The sequence below is a fragment of the Esox lucius genome, chromosome 1 (genome assembly GCF_011004845.1).
Source record: "Esox lucius isolate fEsoLuc1 chromosome 1, fEsoLuc1.pri, whole genome shotgun sequence".
Taxonomy (NCBI): domain Eukaryota; kingdom Metazoa; phylum Chordata; class Actinopteri; order Esociformes; family Esocidae; genus Esox; species Esox lucius.
The window spans coordinates 22,852,464-22,871,877 of record NC_047569.1 but is presented as its reverse complement, the minus strand read 5'-3'; the positions used below and the strand labels follow the sequence as shown (position 1 = coordinate 22,871,877).

Here is a 19,414-nt window from a genome sequence, read left to right as displayed (position 1 = left end):
GCGCAGCATGTCAGTGTTGCACAGAAATTGCTCTTACCTTACACACCATCATAAAAAGGAATAGTAATCTCCCACTGTCGTCTAACGTTCTGTTTTTTATTAGTCTAAATGGGTATATTAATGAGTTCATAACACATGAGCGATACTGAACCAGAGTGAAACTGCATAGCGTGACTGACTCACACTACTTCCTGCATTGCATTGCAAAGAGCCTCATGGCTGTTGGCTGCTCAATCCATTCAGAGGAAGCCATTAGAACAAACGACTCTCGGGGGCAGCAAAGCAGACCGGGCATGACATTTAGAAACCTAATCACCTCCCAGCCCCTTGTGCAAGGACAAACCACACAGACTGTCTGCATACAAACACAACTCGAGGCAAGTGGAGGTGATGGCTTTCTACTGATATCCCCAAGGTCCTTGTTAATTCACAAGGCTGCTGGAGACTGGAGACAGGTCTAGAATGAGAGTTCACTTTGATACAAGAAACTATCCAGATTCCCTTAATATACCCGTTGCTTCCTGCTTCTGAACTACATTCCTCCAATTTGCCCCCCCGCCCACTCTCTCTTTTCCCCTGGTCGTATCAGACACTATTAATAGGCAATGGGGTAATCTTTAACTGCCTTACAGTCCTGGGGAATCCCTCCTATTGCTGCAAATGATGAACCATTTAACAGTTCCTTGTTTACGTTATTATATTAACCATAGTCATGGATTGCTCTACTACTTCAATTATGACAAGGAACTATGACCGAAGCTTTTTCTCCTGTATCCAGAAACATACAATAACATTAAACATAAAAGTTATATTAAACATTATATTTAAGTGGATTACACTCGTAGAAGAAAAGGTTCTAAAAGGGTTCTTGTGCTGTTCCCATAGGAAAACTCTTCATGGTTTACAGAAGAACCATTTCTGGTTATAATGTAGAATCCTCTGTGGAAATGTTTCTGTACGGAACAAAAATTGATTCTTACTGGAAAAATGTACAATTCTCCTATGGGGACAGCTGAAGGTTCTCAGGTGGTCCAGCAGTCTGGATGGCTGGATCTATCTTCCTAAATGTTCATGACCGATAATAGATTCAATTTTTTTTTTTATACACATTATAAAACTTTCCATATAACTGACAGATAATGATGCATTCCTATATCCAATGTATACAAATTTCAATAAAATATAGGTTACCAAGTCAAATAAAGGGAATACTTTGCAGATATCCAGATGTAAGTATAACCTCAGAAAACATGGTGCTTGAGGCTCAATGTCTCTGAATTGGAACAACAGAATCCGAAAAGAACATGTATTTACGCAGGAGGGAGGGGGAATAGAGGTCCACAGCACATCTTATCACATGAAATGGGCTATAAAAGAAACCTAAAGACTCTTGATCCCCGTGCATGATCAGTATCACAATACTGATGGGATTAGATTTTGCAGGTTTAACACAGGGTAACTGTGTCTTTAAGAAGTTTATTTACCCCATAAAGCAAGAAAGGAATTAAATCTAATAGTCAAATAAATATATCCACACAGTAAGAACAAAAGGAGAAATCATTCCATATTCACTATATAAATCTAACAGTAGTGGCCATATCATTGGGCACCTTTGCACTTTTTCACTGGAGGTAAATGGACCAGAATATTCAGATATCTCGTTACAAAACTGAATGGCTATCCTTACATGTGAAGCTCCCATAAATTACCATATTTGAGATAAATTACTTAATCAAAATTATTGAGTTCCGTCTAGTGTTCTAGAAAATAAAGAAAATGTTTGATCCAGTGTAGCTGAAATTAAGTAAATTAACATTTGAAACCTTTTTTTTTTTTTACATTATTTATTTTTTTTCAAATATATGATGAATTGTCCAACAGTGCTAGATAGAAGATTGTTTTCACAAGATTAGTCACATTTTTGTACTAGTGATGTTTTTGGTCAGCCATTAAACAAGACTTACCTCCAGAAATGAAAGAATTACACCACATTTGATTCTGTGCTATGCTTGTGGTCAGGATTGGCGCTTAGAGCATTACATAGGAGGAGGGGTCCCTCTTGTGGTAAAGTAGATGGATGACAGTGACAAGCATTTTATCTCTCAGCCAGGGAGCTAGAAGGGATGTATAAGAATGAGTGCATGTAAAGGGTAAATGTGAGATTAGATAGTTAATGGATGCTCGTCTACATCAATAGAGCAAACAGGGATTTACAAAACAGATGAATATTAGACAAACAACTGACAGTTACTGTTACTCCAGTTCAGAATACATTTTGCACTCCAACCGTAATTATGCTCACATTGTATTCTAAGCTCTTCCGACATCTCATTATAGGATGTCAGATCCCTATCGTAAACATGCCTAGAATCACAGGAGTATAACTAAGTTCAGCTGCCTGTCCCAAGTTTTCAGCATACTCACGTAACTTGAGGTCTCGATGGAGAGAACCACAAGCACCCTGTAAGGCAGTACAGACCTGGAAGAACACTAAACACTAAACTTGAAACATTGTATCTATTTTATTTTTCTATCGACTATCCACTTCTGAACAGAAGACTCAACTTTGACTATTTCAAATGTATTTATATGAACAAGTTTGCATGATTACAAAACACACCAACATCTGACATTGAGTTTGGCGCACTTCTGTCGCTCTTGTTATTCAAGCCATGGACTCACATGGTCATTTGACCAAGCACTCATTAAGAGGCAGCGTACAGTATGTGCTGCTGAAGTGGAGAATGACTACCATCCCAACAAACAAGACACGGTTTTCATAATATATCTGTCCATAATGCTAGAGTAACCACCTAAACCCATCTGCAGTCCTTTCATTGTCCCCAGTAATAATTGATTACAGTAAATTATCCTTTGTCTTTAACCTCTGTAGCCTACACTTAAACCAAGCCCTACTGTGCTGTTCTTAATATGCAATTGTCAAATAGAAATTGATATAGAACAAAGGGCACACCATCTTACGTCATTAGTCATGAGTGGGATAACAGAGGCACAACGTCTTACATCCTCACAGTCATGAGTGGGATTTGCATGTTAGGAAAAATCATTCAAATTTCTGCTTCTTTGTTCATTTTAACCACACCTGTTTTTGTCACCAATAGACAGTAAGAGAAGCACGTACAGATGCTTTCAATGACATTAACTCATTGTGAGTCAACATTTGGTCTCTACTGTACATGGGGAGCATTCGTTTTACATGTTTGGTGCCATGGGTGGGCGGAATTTGCATATTTTAGACCATTCCATTGGTCCTTAACTAAAACCTCTACCCACCCAGGGCCATGCAAAACAAACTTGCCGCTGTTTGGGGGCGAGGAGCAACCTAGCAGAAATCTTATTGGCAAATAGCCAAATAAGGGCTTGTGGTCTCCACCTTCTATAACTACCCAGTTTGATGCAATGGTTAAAACATACTACATTTTCAAAGACATGGTTAAAACTGAACATAAAACTATTAGAAGTGCACAGCATACAATGAAGACAAGCTCATCATTGACTTGGATTATACATTTTAATTAGTGGAAATGAAAGATTCTAAGTTTACTGGACACCTGTAATGAAGTACAATTGTACTCACATGCCCCTGAACTCATAACAAGGTGTGAAATATGCTAATACAGCAATTCACTACAAATGAAAACAACCAATAACATGCAAGAAAATGCACTCCAATTAAGATTGACCAGGAAGACATTGCTTGCAGTCTAATATATAATAAATAATCCCCTCTAAAGATGAAAGTGAACATTGACAGAACCCGAATGCCAATGTTTTAGGAGACAAGTTAAATATTAAGTTAAAGTAAATGCAGACAACCCTCTTTCCTCTCTAAATGGAACCCCCAAGCATGTCACAAAATCTAAAACACCCTAACATTACCATAGCACCTCTACTAGCGTGTACTAAAAATAGCAACTGGAAGGAATAAAGCAGAATACCCCAAGTGTGCCAGATGAAACGTCACAGCTCTAAATCGTCTGGGAAAATGGGATGAATAACGTCAAAACACACCGCTAGTCTCACATGTACCTGGCAATATACAAGGCAGTACAAACTACTGTAGTAGCCTACTTTAAAGTCAGGAGGAACAGAACAGTCAAATGGTAGAACAGGAGTCACTGAAAAACAACACAGCTTTCTGGGGGAAAGCAGACACAACATTCTCTAGCTTTCCTTTATTATACAATCAAAGGCCACTGTTAAAGCATTATTTTTTTTTTGTTTTTTACTTATGTTTAACAAAACTTAGAACAGCATTAACAAAAATATCTTGCAGTTGCATGTTCTGCCAACTAGTGAAAAGTAATTATTTACGGTAACATATACACATTAAATATGGTACATCTTAGTCCATGCAGTTGCGCACAGCCAATTGTGTATCATGTTATGTTTTCATTTGAATATCTGAAGTGTGTGGGAAGTTGTGACATCCACCACCAGTGCATTACAGTCCAGGATAGGAGGGGAGGCACAACTCAGCCAGACTTGAAGAGCAGGATGGCCACCTGCCCCAAGTAGAAGTAGATGAAATGCTTTGTCTCATGGGTCACGTAGCTGCCGAAGTTCCTCCCAACAATACAGTGCCATGTAGGGTTATACTTTTTGTCAAATTCCTACAGGGATTGAAAACAGGGATTTAGTAGTCTATGAATGACCTCGAGGCATAGCACACCTTGCAGTCTGGCTGTGGTACTTTCAGTCACTAAATTTGTAATACCTAGGCCTAAGACTGGACAGTTCAACACACCTTCTTGATGTAAGCAGCAATGTCCTTCTCTATATTGTACTTCTCCATGGCTTGGGTAGCACAGTCCACTGCATCCTGCTGCATATCCTCCGACATGTCAGCATTCTTGATTACTGCCTTCCTGTCAGTCATGATGCCTGCAAACAAACAAAAATATTGTCAAAAGCAATGCAATTTTCCGACTAATCACGACCAATATTGCTGTTATAACACAAAATGACAACTTAGTGAAGTGAAAATGTTCTCAATATTCAGCCTGAATTCACTGGTAACACGTGCTTATATTCTGATCCCTTATGTTTGTTCACAGTGGAGCTCGAATGACACGCCAATCAAGTGCAGATGTTAAATAATATGCCATCCTCAACCGTCGTCAACGCAGTTCTAGCAAAACAATTGCAAGGTCTTCAGATGTACTGGGCTACTTGTCTGTATTTCGATACCATATAACGTTGACTGACGACCCTGTGCTGTAAGGCCTACAATAATAGGCTACACAGAAACTCGATACAGGTTCAATTAAATTACTAGCCTAGGCAAAAAAAAAGAGACAAAACCGGAGACATTACATTTATAAAACGAGGAATGTCTGCTGTGTGATGCGAATGTCTAGGCAAGGGAAAACATCAAAATTAGCTATTATTTTACTTCTAATTGATAGAATATGGATGTTTGCTAGGTCCACGCGGATTAGGGAAATGTTGGGTGGTGATTGCGCATTCGATTTGGATTCAATCATTTGTTATCCAAATGATTAATAGAAAAGTAAATGTAAAAGAAACTTCAATTCCAGACAACCAGAATCATCCCTATCCAATCCATGCAAGTCAACCGAGTGCGTGCGTGCAGAGTACTACTAGACAACCATTGCGGCTCACCTTACGTAGATGACTGATTCTTTTCCTTTCGAAAACAGGTATTTCACCTTCGTAGATAATACGCTTTTCGAACTCGCTGGACCGTGTTGCGACAAGTTATTTGATAAGATTTACTCAGAGCAAATGTGGCAAAATGCCGTGTTAAAATGCCTCCCCCGCCCTCTACGCCACTTACCCTGTTATTGGCTGAGCGGCAACCTCTTCTGGTGTTGTGAGCATTTTCTAGCAGCTCCTCTCTTCCAGCATCTTATTTCATCCCACAATGCATCGTTGACAATACACGGTGAGGTAGGTACAGAAGGCCCCCTGGCAAGCGCAGCTGTACCGAGTATGGTCAATGTCATCTTACTGAAAGCAGTTTCAATTACTGTATCAGTGATGTATGCTATTTAATTGTTCATAGCATTCCTTACTTAGCCTAATATCTCTAGTGGGGATGTATAAGCGCTATTTTTCTTTCCTCACTACAGGTGCATACTAACCAATTAGCACAAGAGGTTAGTTATCATATACTACTGACATATTCAGTGAAATTATACAACCTATAATTCCATTGGTGTTCAGGGGGGCTCCTGAACACCAATGACGTCTACTACAGAATATTGGGTAGGTTCCTGACACAGATTAGCTTAATCTGTGGCTGTGAAACTATTGTTAAAAAGTAGGTAGCTATAGTCACCATTAAAAATATTGCCCTGGTTTATGATCGGTGTGTATAAGATTAATATGTATAGAAATCCACCACGTTTTTATAATTAAGCACTAAAGCACGTGGGTGTAAAGAAGTGATGTGATGTCATACTCATGGTATACAGCCTTGTACACCACAACTATAAGTTAATCAGTTTTCAGGACTCAAAACCTTCTGGTATATAATTAAGCAATAAATAATGAGGTTTTGAAATTGGCAATAGATCTACACTACAGGCTGTTATATTGATTAGTTTTCAGCCAATCAGCATTAAGGATTCAAACTACTCAGTTTTACCAGGGTTTTCGTCACTTACCAATGAAGGCCAATTACCTTTTTTTATTATATATTTTATATCAGAGGCCCATGAAACTAATATTTAACATGAATTCAAAAGAAAAACTAAAAACCAAGTACACAGTTTCAGGATTTTATTGAAAATTCTATACTAAAAGAGTAAATGTAATCTTAAAACAGACAGACTACCTGTACGAAATAATCCCCAACGATCCCAAATATAATCCCTTATTTACCAGGCTCCTACGACTCCTTGTATCCTTTGATCCAACTTCCTGGTCCTCAGTTTCCTTTTCTTACTCCAAAAAACGTAAATAATCCTTATCCATATCCTTTGATTCTGAACATATTTAAATGCTCAAAAATTGAAATAAACTCAGCAAATCAAAAAGTTGCACCTAGGATTCCTTAATTAGTTCAATTGATTGATTCCTGGAAAACGGATCCCGCTCCAAGCATCCATCCTTGCCTATCCCTTCCCTAAATGCTCCTCTGATCCGGCTCCAAGGATTGGGATCCAGTGAGCCACTCCTCCAATCAAAACCTTGAAATACCAGGAAAAAAATCAGAGGGAAACCATTAGAATCATGTCTGATTTGGGCCCAGCCCGGTTCTTTTTTGTGCACTTATGACATGTCACTATTAGAGATCCATTTAATAAAAATGTAAGCTAACCAAATTATTCTGAACATTTTAATAATTTGTAAATGCTTGCGCTGAAACAAGCCCAGAGCCAGAGACTAACATTAAAACAGCAGCTATAAGAGATGGTTCTTATATAACATTGATGTAAAAAGGCACATCTTAGAAGGAGCTATGTCCTGGCACAAAACCAAAGACATGCACTGTATTTATCAGTGCTAAAGAGCTCACCAAATAAGATAGTGCATGTACACACAGAATATAGGAAATTGCACTACATTCAAGAGACAATCATGCATCCTGTAGAAACCATTTTATAAATAGCTCACAATAATCAACACTAAATCATACCATTGCATCAACCTGACTCCTCCTAAGATGTCCTATTCTGATCAAGCAAATGAAATGTGCTCCACAACTCTTTTATTCCAAAACATTCTTTAATCCTTATCTTCAGATGTCTAAAGGAAGACACAAGGGTAAAATACAGTTAAGCAATGAGACTCCCCCACCTTATGAAAATTATTATTCAACACAATTTTCCAACACTTACAAAAAACATTGAACTTGTGAACAGCTCAACTTTTTGGAATTTCATCGCAAAATGGTTTTCAAATGTTGCTAAGAACTGAGGAAAGACGATCGTAAATTAAAATGTATTCCAGAAGAGGATCAAAACAAAAGGACATAAGTAGGCAGAGTGGGGAGGATAACACAGGGGGATACACCTACATACCAATACCTTCCACAAGGACATCAGGAGATGAAATGAGGGGGGGGGGGGGGGTCTATAGTTGACTTCTGGAAAAACTCAAGCGGGTTAAAACAAGCAGGGAGGGAAACAGTTTACAGGGATCCACCGACACGGGGCAACACAACAGTGATGGTGGAAGAGGCCAAATTTAGGAACGTGAGCGAGAGCGGCTGTGGCGAGGAGAGTAGCGGGGAGACCCTCTGCCGCCACGGGCACCACCACCGCGAGAGTTGCTGCGGCTTCTGCTGGCTGCGCTACGGCTGCGGCTCCTGCTTCGACTGCGGCTCCTGGAGCGTGACCTTCCATAGCTCGGGCTGCGGGGACCATCGACTTTCACGCGAACGTATGCGGTCTCTCCCTGGTAGACACACAAAAAAAAAAGAACTGGACGTTGAAACGAAAACCATTTCCACCTAAAACGGTTCCTTCCATTGCATCAAAACAAACCTTTAGTTCTTGGAAGGCTGCATAAGTAGTCACTGGATTGAAAATGGGAAAAGATTGAAGGGAAAGATTCAAGTGTTAGTCACTACACTTACCTTCAACAAAAATAACATCCTATCCTTACAACAAAACCCATGAACAACCAGTACAATCTAAAAGCATACCTCATGTGATCGGAATTTGGTGTTATCCAGCTTTCGAACTGCATACGTCATGTCTTCTTTGCGCACAAACTCCACAACCCCAGTTCCATCTCTGAAAACGTCAGCATAACACACATCCCCAGCCTCACGCATGTGATCCTTTAGGTCCTGCCAGCTGCCACTCTGGGGTAGCCCTTTGGAGATAAGCAAAGGAAGACTTAAACATGTTTAACCCAGAGACTTTGCTCAATAGTGGGTCATTTAGTGGTATTAGTGGTAGGTACTCGACCTTGACTAAAGCAATACTTGTAAATACATTTCACATTGGGTTAGGGTTACATTTTCACCCCATTCCATGGCCAAGCTCCTCCACAAAAACGGTCCTAAAAAAAGTCATTCAAAAATAAATCTCTTAAAAATAAAACTAAGCTTTTCCGACCCCCTTCAGACTCATGTTCCACGTCAACTTTCCAGAACCGTGACAAAATGTGCTTTCAGAAGAATACTGATTTTGTTGTTTATGAAATGTAACATCATGAAACAAAATAATTCAATGGTATTTTTATTTGTTTATGCTATAATAGGCTGTAAGTAATAAGCACAACAAGGCTTCAGTAATGGCTCCAGGTGATTTCTCCCCTCGCCAACTTATGATTCCACAAGCCTCATCTCTTTCTCTGGGACTTGCTCACCTGCTGCCTGACCCATAGGTGTTTACAGACATGGAAAGACATTCAGCAGGTACTGGGTGTCCACATCAGCACAACAACAAAAAAGATGGGTGGAAACGTTCATATTCTATTCTCTCGGTCATTAAAATTGTGGAAACAATTCATCCTAAGTGCTTTAATTGCTTGGAGTACTCCAACCACAAGCTATCCAAACTCCAAATGCTCACACAGAAAAGCAATGAATGCTTCCAGTCTGTCAACAGACAAGACCTAGGCAGTGATGTACTAGCTGTGGCTCAGCCACAGTACAGCCCCTGATGTGCTAGAGCAGGTCCATGTAACTAAACAGAAGCAATCAGTTGTGTGGGTTGTGCGGTTGGATCTGCTCTCCCCGTGATGAGCATGTGAATTGTCACAGGCTTATCCAAACCGTCAAGCTGTCCTTTACATTTTTACATTTGAGTCATTTAGCAGACGTATCCACTACAATTTACACTGCCTTCAGAAAGCACTGGGACCCCTTCACACGCTCCACGTTATGGACTTCATTTAAAATGTATTCAATAGAAAGTGTGTTGTCTTCAACATGAACACAGAATAGGCACACTTGGAGTAGGACAGTTTATCCCATTCTTCCACATAGATTCTCTTAAGCACCATCAGACAGGATGAGGAGCATCAGTGAATTGCGATCTTCAGCACTTCCCACAAATATTCAATGCAGCTCAAGTCCAGCCTTTGCCTGGGCCACAGAAGTACATTAGCAGACTGGTCCCAAAGCCACACTAGCACTGTCGTGATTATGTGCTTCAGGTCAATGAGATGCTGAAACATGTCAACGCAAAAAGACAAATGAATCCTAGCCTCAATGTAAGGTCCTGTGCGCTCTGGGTCAAGTTGTCTTCAAGGACCTCTTCATTTTGCTCTCTTCATCTCTCCCCCAATCATGAACAGCCTCACAGACCCTGCAGCTGAGCGGTATCCCAATAGCATGATTCCCCCCAACACCATGCTTTACCCTAGGGATTGTACTAACCAGATAACGAGCGAGTACTTGTTTTTTTAACCAGACATAGCACTTGACATTAGTCCTATCAGATATATAAATGCTTGCAGAGTCCTTTAAGTGCTGTTTGGTATAGTCCATGCAGCAGGTCATATGCCTTTCACTGTGAAGTAGCTTACGTTTCGCCACGCTACCATGATTGATGGAGTGCTGTAGACATGGTGGTCCCTTCTGGCTGGTTCGGCAGTCCCTGAAGAGAAACTCTGGAGCTCTGTAAGTGGCCCATTGGTTTCCTGGTCACCTCCCTGACAAAGGCCATTCTTACCCAGTTACTTAGTTGTCAATGTCAATGCTTCAACATAATTATCTCAGGTCTATGGAGGGTTTCTTGGACTTGATGGAGTGATGGAGTGCTGGAGACATGGTGGTCCCTTCTGGCTGGTTCGGCAGTCCCTGAAGAGAAACTCTGGAGCTCTGTAAGTGGCCCATTGGTTTCCTGGTCACCTCCCTGACAAAGGCCATTCTTACCCAGTTACTTAGTTGTCAATGTCAATGCTTCAACATAATTATCTCAGGTCTATGGAGGGTTTCTTGGACTTGGTTTTTGCTCTGACATGCACTCTGAAGTTTGAGACCGTAGACATTTATTACCTGTAATACCTTACAGTAATAATTATTTTAGCATTGGGGTTGGTGCATGGTAACATGCTACGATGAAACAAGGGTGAAATTGGAAATGAATCCAGGACAACAGGGTTAACCTCTACTCATACGAAGAGTACCATTGGATTTTTATTGACCAGAGAGCCAGTACAACCCTATACGCTGGACAATGTCCCCTACAATGCCAATACAATTGTAGACCAGAATTGGCTCTCCTACACAACGTCCTGCAAGATCTCATCTCCCATCCAGGGACTGACTTTGCTTGGCTTTATAGGAATCAGATGGCGCTCACCAGCCATGTCTTCCACACCATCTGAGACTAGGGATGTCACGAGAACCGATACTTCGGTACCAAGTCGATGCCAACATTCAGAAAACATCAGTGCCCATTTTTGTACATTATTGCAGGTACCGGGGACCAAAACGTTACCGATGGCGATAAGTGCAGCAGCAGCACTGCCTCGACTCGCCCAAAAGGAAAACTGTAAGAGTTGTGAGCATAGCATTTGAAGCGGATGTTCACGGAGTAACCAAATCGCAAAAAAAACACTTTGCAAACAGTGCATTCAAACTGGAGACTAAAGGAGAAAACACTTCCAATTTAGCAAAGCACCTGAAAGACAGACATGCAGATTTATTTACAGATTTCAAAGTGAGTGAGTTTCAATTTACATTTCATTAAGAACATATCCAAAGTATTACCCTTGTTATATCCTTATCCAAAGATACACTGTACTATTATTTTTGTTTGAGACCTCTGGTATTGCTGTGTATCCTAGCCAACTATGTTCCATATGATGTTTGCAATTGCTTAGCCTCTTCAACCGGGTCTAGAATGTCTCCAGGCCAGACGAGATTGGAGGTGTGGCCTCACGAGACTAGTAATGGCTAAAGTCTACCATAATGTAACCATAGCTCATAGTAGTAGGCTACAGTCCTTACCGGTTCAGAACGGCGTTTTAAAGAAATTTTTCCGGACTCACAGTCTGTCACCATGTCAGTAAATGTAAACTACTGCTTGCACTCTTGGTAGAGGAGTGTGCATGTGTTGGCCTCCGCTATTTACTGAAGTACATGGGATTTATTGTTTTGTTTTAGTTTTATACTGTGGTATCAAATTGGGTATCGAGAATCATGGAATTTTGCTGGTACTGGCATCGACTCCTACATTTCTGGTATCGTGACATCCCTATTTGAGACTGGGTTTTTAGGTCCTGTAGCAATGCAAATCCTAGCTGCATGTACATTCCTTCACCTTGGTCTTGCCAGTATAACTGATGCCTGCAGTCACTGTATACACGAAATACAGCTGGATTAGACTGATAAATAAAATGACTCCATGCAAATCTTAAGTTAATTGCTATTATAAATACTTGAATAAAATAGGAAGTCACCCTCGCTTCTTCATTTGAAATTTGGTGATTACTTAACCACACAATGTTTGCTTCCTCATAGCTATAGACTCATTGTACCCCAACCACCAAAAATTATTCAGAGGTTATGACACTAGTTTTGTTTGTGATATTCAGATTCTGACAATGACTTATTAACTCTTAAGGAAAGTAAATGAAGAGGGAACAAATGTTGACATGAATTTAACATTTATGGCCATTCTAGTGTTAAAAAAATGCATTAAACTATAAAACCAATTTATATACAGTGCAGGAACAAATAGGCCTGTACCATTGGTGACTTAGGGATGTTACTATTAATGCTAGAGTGAACAAATACATGTTATAAAGTGAATCAATAAAAACAATTAATAAAACTGTTTGATTAGTCTGTGTCTAGGTTTTGTCATTACTGTTACCGGCTTGAAAGAACAGATTAAAAATAAACAAGGATGGTTCTTTTAAAGAAAAATGTGCTAATCACACCTGTTTAGTATGACATGTTTAAGAAAAATATTTAATCATTGGTGTGTACAAAGTGTACATTTTGTGATTAATTTAAGTTTAATGCAATAAAATTATTGATAAGTAATCAATTTACTAGTTAAACAGGACATATTAAGTTTCAGCATGTCTTGCCTCCATCAGAAAACTCACCCAAAATGTCTCATTGTCATTACTCCCAATGCATCAATAATTTCAAGATACCAATTTCTTCATTTAAAATGGGGAAATCAATGGAATAAATTAAAGATCTGAGAACAACGTTATTTAACCGAAATTGCGATGCACATTCACCACAGAGCAAACTTGCTTCCGGCCTATGGTGGCACACTAACCAATCAGAAATTTTTTCATGAAATACAGAAGTCACCAACAGTCTAGTTTAATTATTAAAAGTTGGTCAATATGGGTTGCTGATAAGAATCCATTAGTATTAACTCATGGTATTCCAGAAAGAGACATTCAAAGTAGGACTGCAGAAATGTAATGTGGATGTACAATAACTCCTTAATCGTAAATTAAATTGCGACTCAAACGTGTCATATAACTATCGATTGGCGTTGAATCATTTTGTGAAGTCTGTTGACAGAGATACTTTTGGCGATTTTTGTTATTCCGCGAAGTTATTCAGCCACTTTGGTAGCTGGGTGGCTTTGTGACAGTCATCAGTAAATTAGAGGGATTCATGGACATAGCTGCGGTGGGCGACATCACTACACGACTCACCTGAAACAATTACCCTGTACTCAGAGCGTCTTGATGGCGGCCCGTATCTACCTCTGGGGGCACCAATCCCCCCTCCAAAGCCGCCTCTCCCCCCACCCCTGCCACTCCGAGGGAATTCAACTCGCAGACGATAACCGTCGTAGTCATACCCGTCTCTCCCATAAACTGCATCGTCGGCATCCCTGAAAGCGTGATAGAAAATGCATATTTCACATGCAATGAAAACTAGACAGCTAAGGTAACGACGTAACCCAACAAGCTAGGTAAAGCGTCGTCCACGGACACAGCGATATGCGGTGTACACACATCAGGACAATCCGTGTTACCAAGCGTATTACTATCAGATAGCCAACTACTCACAATCAAGTTGTAGAAGGGGAAGGAAATACATTGACAAAAAGTAGTTAACATCAGCTTAACCTAGTAAATAAATTACAGTAGTTGCTCGGGCGGGTAACGTACGCAAACGGCGCACAAGTTGGTAAAGAGAGACTAGCATTTCAGCTACCTGGGATCTTCAAATTCGATAAAGGCAAATGGTGGTCCTCCTCTTCGATTTTTCAAATCGATGTCTCGAATAGCTCCGTATTTGTAGAATACGTCCTCTACGTCTTTTGTACGAATATCAGGGGGTAAATTTCCAACGTAAATTCGACAATCGTTATTTCCAGCAGGGCCTCTGACGACGCCTCCCGACATAGTTAGCAAGCTAACGTTAGCAAGTTTGTTTTGGCGATAAATTTAGAAAAAAAATGCAATCCAACAAAAGGGGTTTGTAGCAGATCACAAGCGACCAGACACCAGAGTGTATTCACATAAACAGTCCAAACACGAAATGTGATCAACTAATCTTCGAGTTTTCCACTATACTTCTACCCCGTGCAATTCTCTTTCACTTCGTTTTCTTCAGGAAGGAACCACGCTTCTTCACGAGGGAATTCATGAGTCCCGGAAACGATCTCAGTCAAGAACACTAGAAATGTATACGTCCGCCAAATAAAATAGTTCACAGAGCTAGATAAAGCCCACTGAAAAACAGTTGCCTGAAAAGTCACTACCGTTGCACTACCGTTCAATAGATATTCAGCCGTAGACGCACGCCTCCCTTTTACTGAGGTTTATGTCCACCTTTCTCAATGTTTATAGTTCTGGCAGAGAAGGACAAGACATTGCCTTCCTGCCGGGAAAGAAATTGTCATAGCATTTTCCTGTCTACACCCTAGACATTACATGTCCATTTGTAAGATCAACGCATAATTGCTAGTTGTAATATACAGGGTTTAAACCATAAATATAAAGCAGATGGGACTTAATAGGTCCACCATCTTACTTCGGACCAATTTCGAAAATGTCAAGCCACTTAACACTAGTTGGTGGTGTTTTGATTGGCAGCAACTTGCTCCACAAGGACAAACGATACGAAGGACGTGAGAAACATTTAATGTATCAGTACAGTAAGAGTAGCTACCTTACTACAGTACATTGTGTAATACGTTCTTAAAATTACGTTATTACTGTATGTAATCAGCACACGGCTATGTTGGTCTGAATACGCTCACAAAGTAGCCTAGCTTCTCCTATTTCTGCCCTCCAAATACTAAGCTACAGCTAGCTCCGTTTACTGTTACTAAAATAGTAATTTCTACACTTAAATGAAATTATATTTGTATGTACAGTGGGGAGAACAAGTATTTAATATACTTCGGATTTTGCAGGTTTTCGCACTTACAAAGCATGTAGAAGTCTGTAATTTGTATCATATGTACTCTTCAACTGTGCGTGACGGAATCTAAAACAAAAATCCAGAAAATCACATTGTAGGATTTTTAAGTAATTAATTTGCATTTTAGTGCATGACAAGTATTTGATACATCTGAAAAGCAGAACTTAATATTTGGTACAGAAACCTGTGTTTGCAATTACAGAAATCATACATTTCCTTTAGTTCTTGACCAGGTTTGCACACACTGCAGCAGAGATTTTGGCCCACTCCTCCACACAGACCTTCTGCAGATCCTTCAGGTTTCAGGGCTGTCGCTGGGCAATACGGACTTTCAGCTCCCTCCAAAGATTTTCTATTGGGTTCAGGTCTGGAGACTGGCTAGGCCACTCCAGGACCTTGAGATGCTTCACACGGAGCCAGTCCTTAATTGCCCTGGTTGTGTGTTTTCGGGTCATTGTCATGCTGGAAGACCCAGCCATGATCCATCTTCAATGCTCTTACTGAGGGAAGGATGTTTTTGGCCAAGATCTCGCGATACATGGCCCTATCCATCCTCCCCTCAATACGGTGCAGTCGTCCTGTCCCCTTTGTAGAAAAGCATCCCCAAAGAATGATGTTTCTACCTCCATGCTTCACGGTTGGGATGGTGTTCTTGGGGTTGTATTCATCCTTCTTCTTCCTCCAAACACAGCGAGTGGAGTTTGGACCAAAAAGCTCAAATTTTGTCTCATCAGACCACATGACCTTCTCCCATCCCTCCTCTGGATCCTCCAGATGGTCATTGGCAAACTTCAGACGGGCCTAGACATGTGCTGGCTTGAGCAGGGGGACCTTGCGTTCATTGCAGGATTTTAATCCATGACGGCGTAGTGTGTTACTAATGGTTTTCTTTGAGACTGTGGTCCCAGCTCTCTTCAGGTCATTGACCAGGTCCTGCCGTGTAGTTCTGGGCTGATCCCTCACCTTCCTCATGATCATTGACACCACACGAGGTGAGATCTTGCATGGAGCCCCAGACCGAGGGAGATTGACTGTCATCTTGAACTTCTTCCATTTTCTAATAATTGTTTTTATAGTTTGGGGAGAATTTAACAATTCTGTTAGTGATGAGGATGGGGAACAAGTTGAGCAACTTGGAATCCTTCGGAAAAAGGCCAAACATCAAGGAGGACGGGGTGGAATTGGAAGGTGGGTCGGCAGCTTTGGAGACGTTGCGGTAAGGTGGCAGAGATGGTATGGTGCTGATGAGACCAAGAGCTGGGTGAGCTGTGCTGCCTGCCTGCCTCCAGAGGGCCTGCTCGTCTCCCTCGTTGAATACATTCGACCTCACTTTGCTCAAGCTTGTTCCTCTTGATGGTCATTCTAACTACTGTAAACCTGCAGCTCTGTTAAAGTTCTAGTCAAGACCTACTCTATCGAAGTCATTTGATTGATTTTGCTTTTTCAAGTGCTTCATGATTGTTTTCTCTAATTGTAAGCATTATGCTGTGCATGAATTTCTATTGTAGCCGTTTTAGAACCTGACCCAAGAAAGATCAAGCACACTGACTGCATTGTGCAGTTCGGGTGCGGATAAATGTGGGCGGAGTCCAATCATTGACCCCACTCACCGTTTTTTTTGTCCATCTGAAGTTTGACAGTCACACACTGAATACAAACACACAAGTTTGTATATAGCACATGTTGAATACAAACGTAGTAAGAAATTTTACATTGTGATACCTGCCAGAGTATGTAACCTCTCGAGCGAAGGTTACGCTCTGCTCCAACGTTCCATGTCTTTCCCATCGCTCTGCTCAAAACCGCTATTTGCTCCCAGGAAAATGTAATAGCCACTGCAAATTCGCTCCATTCATTTTTTTGTTTTGTCATAATTCAAAGAAAATCTGTCAATTTCACGATTATGTAGGCCTATATTGAGTATTCATTTTTATATAACCAAGCCATACAGAATTTTAATGAAGTCTAAAAAATTTAAAAAAAAAGAAGCCACATCAGCACACAGCTAAAAAAGAACAAAAAATGTATTCTATTATTGGGCTACATGTTAAGAAATTGCAATTTGCATGCTTTAAAATATTAAGCACTCAGCATTTAACTATCATATACACTCACCTAAAGGATTATTAGGAACACCTGTTGAATTTCTCATTAATGCAATTATCTAATCAACCAATCACATGGCAGTTGCTTCAATGCATTTAGGGGTGTGGTCCTGGTCAAGACAATCTCCTGAACTCCAAACTGAATGTCAGAATGGGAAAGAAAGGTTATTTAAGCAATTTTGAGCGTGGCATGGTTGGTGCCAGACGGGCCGGTCTGAGTATTTCACAATCTGCTCAGTTACTGGGATTTTCACACACAACCATTACTAGGGTTTACAAAGAATGGTGTGAAAAGGGAAAAACATGCAGTATGTGGCAGTCCTGTGGGCGAAAATGCCTTGTTGATGCTAGAGGTCAGAGGAGAATGGGCCGACTGATTCAAGCTGATAGAAGAGCCCCACCGGGGTACCACTCATCTCCACTACAAATAGGAAAAAGAGGCTACAATTTGCACAAGCTCACCAAAATTGGACAGTTGAAGACTGGAAGAATGTTGCCTGGTCTGATGAGTCTCGATTTCTGTTGAGACATTCAGATGGTAGAGTCAGAATTTGGCGTAAACAGAATGAGAACATGGATCCATCATGCCTTGTTACCACTGTGCAGGCTGGTTGTGGTGGTGTAATGGTGTGGGGGATGTTTACTTGGCACACTTTAGGCCCCTTAGTGCCAATTGGGCATCATTTAAATGCCACGGCCTACCTGAGCATTGTTTCTGACCATGTCCATCCCTTAATGACCACCATGTACCCATCCTCTGATGGCTACTTCCAGCAGGATAATGCACCATGTCACAAAGCTCGAATCATTTCAAATTGGTTTCTTGAACATGACAATGAGTTCACTGTACTGAAATGGCCCCCACAGTCACCAGATCTCAACCCAATAGAGCATCTTTAGGATGTGGTGGAACGGGAGCTTCATGCCCTGGATGTGCATCCCACAAATCTCCAGCAACTGCAAGATGCTATCCTATCAATATGGGCCAACATTTCTAAAGAATTCTTTCAGCACCTTGTTGAATCAATGCCACATAGAATTAAGGCAGTTCTGAAGGCGAAAGGGGGTCAAACACAGTATTAGTATGGTGTTCCTAATAATCCTTTAGGTGAGTGTACATTGCATATATTGGCTAAAAACTAAAATCTAGAACTGACTTGAAATTAAATTAAAACGTTTTGCTAAATGTCTGTCTGTAGTAACTTGGAAAACACTTTTAGAAAGACGAGTCTGCCCAAAGTTTGTGGCTTCAGGATGACATAATGGTGCATCATGCATTACTTATCATGTCTGTACTTCACTACTGCTGCAACCACCGCTTCTACGGTGTCCAGCGAGGACTGTTGCAGCTGTGTAAAGTACGAGCCATCGCGTTGGTCTCTAAACTGGTTACGCACCTGATCCTCCCTTATCACCCACTCGGTTTTAAATATATGATCCAAGGCAACAGCTGGGACAAGATGCTTATCTTAAAAATACTAGGTGTAACGAGTAGAAACATATTATAGCTAATTAACAGATAATACAACTACTATCACATTTAATTTGTATGTTTATATTTATATAAACAGCTCCGGAAAAAATTAAGAGACCACGGCACCTTTTTCTTTCCTTTCCAAAAAAGTTGAAAAGGTAAAGTCTTGAGTGAGGAAGAGAACAGTGTCTGTATATATATATGTTCTCCTAATTTCTGTAAGTAACATTTATTTTGCCCCAGTGGGTTTTATCCATTTCTCTATTAAATTGAGTAAACTTAAGCAACTAGGTTTATATCTATGAAAGATAGGTTTGATAAAGATTCGCTTTCGTTGACACCGTCGTGGACCTCAGCTTGAGTGACACTGAAGGAGAAGGGAAGGGTCGGGTTAAACACGTTTGACTCCTCCCACATTGAGCCCAGCCCCAAACTGCACACTGCAGTCAGTGGCTTCTCGGTAAGATAACTGTTTTCTGATATATAGGGGCTCTATAAAAGTATTTTCTAGAAATTATTATTGCAATAATG

General features: G+C 40.6%; 2 protein-coding genes across 5 annotated transcripts; both read right to left on the bottom strand.

The window, feature by feature from the left end:
• Positions 1-3,513: 3,513 nt before the first annotated feature.
• Positions 3,514-5,965, bottom strand: dynll2a (dynein, light chain, LC8-type 2a). Of its 2 annotated transcripts, none has more exons than XM_013134512.3 (3): positions 5,822-5,965; positions 4,769-4,905; positions 3,514-4,634 (listed from the first exon to the last, which is right to left on the bottom strand). In XM_013134512.3, exons 2-3 carry the CDS (start codon positions 4,898-4,900, stop codon positions 4,497-4,499), a joined length of 270 nt encoding a protein of 89 aa, XP_012989966.1. In that variant the 5' UTR covers positions 4,901-4,905; positions 5,822-5,965; the 3' UTR covers positions 3,514-4,496. The 2 variants fall into 2 exon arrangements, with proteins under 2 accessions (XP_012989966.1, XP_010891280.1); XM_010892978.4 differs by lacking the exon at positions 5,822-5,965 and adding an exon at positions 5,647-5,815.
• Positions 5,966-6,753: 788 nt separating this feature from the next.
• Positions 6,754-14,725, bottom strand: srsf1a (serine and arginine rich splicing factor 1a). Of its 3 annotated transcripts, none has more exons than XR_002197085.2 (5): positions 14,090-14,722; positions 13,582-13,763; positions 8,639-8,811; positions 7,628-8,388; positions 6,754-7,178 (listed from the first exon to the last, which is right to left on the bottom strand). XR_002197085.2 is itself a non-coding variant. In XM_010892852.3 (5 exons), exons 1-4 carry the CDS (start codon positions 14,278-14,280, stop codon positions 8,507-8,509), a joined length of 549 nt encoding a protein of 182 aa, XP_010891154.1. In that variant the 5' UTR covers positions 14,281-14,725; the 3' UTR covers positions 8,297-8,388; positions 8,478-8,506. The 3 variants fall into 3 exon arrangements, 2 of the variants coding, with proteins under 2 accessions (XP_010891068.1, XP_010891154.1); XM_010892852.3 differs by lacking the exon at positions 6,754-7,178 and adding an exon at positions 8,478-8,509 and having other exon boundaries at positions 8,297-8,388; positions 14,090-14,725; XM_010892766.4 differs by having other exon boundaries at positions 6,754-8,388.
• Positions 14,726-19,414: the final 4,689 nt, after the last annotated feature.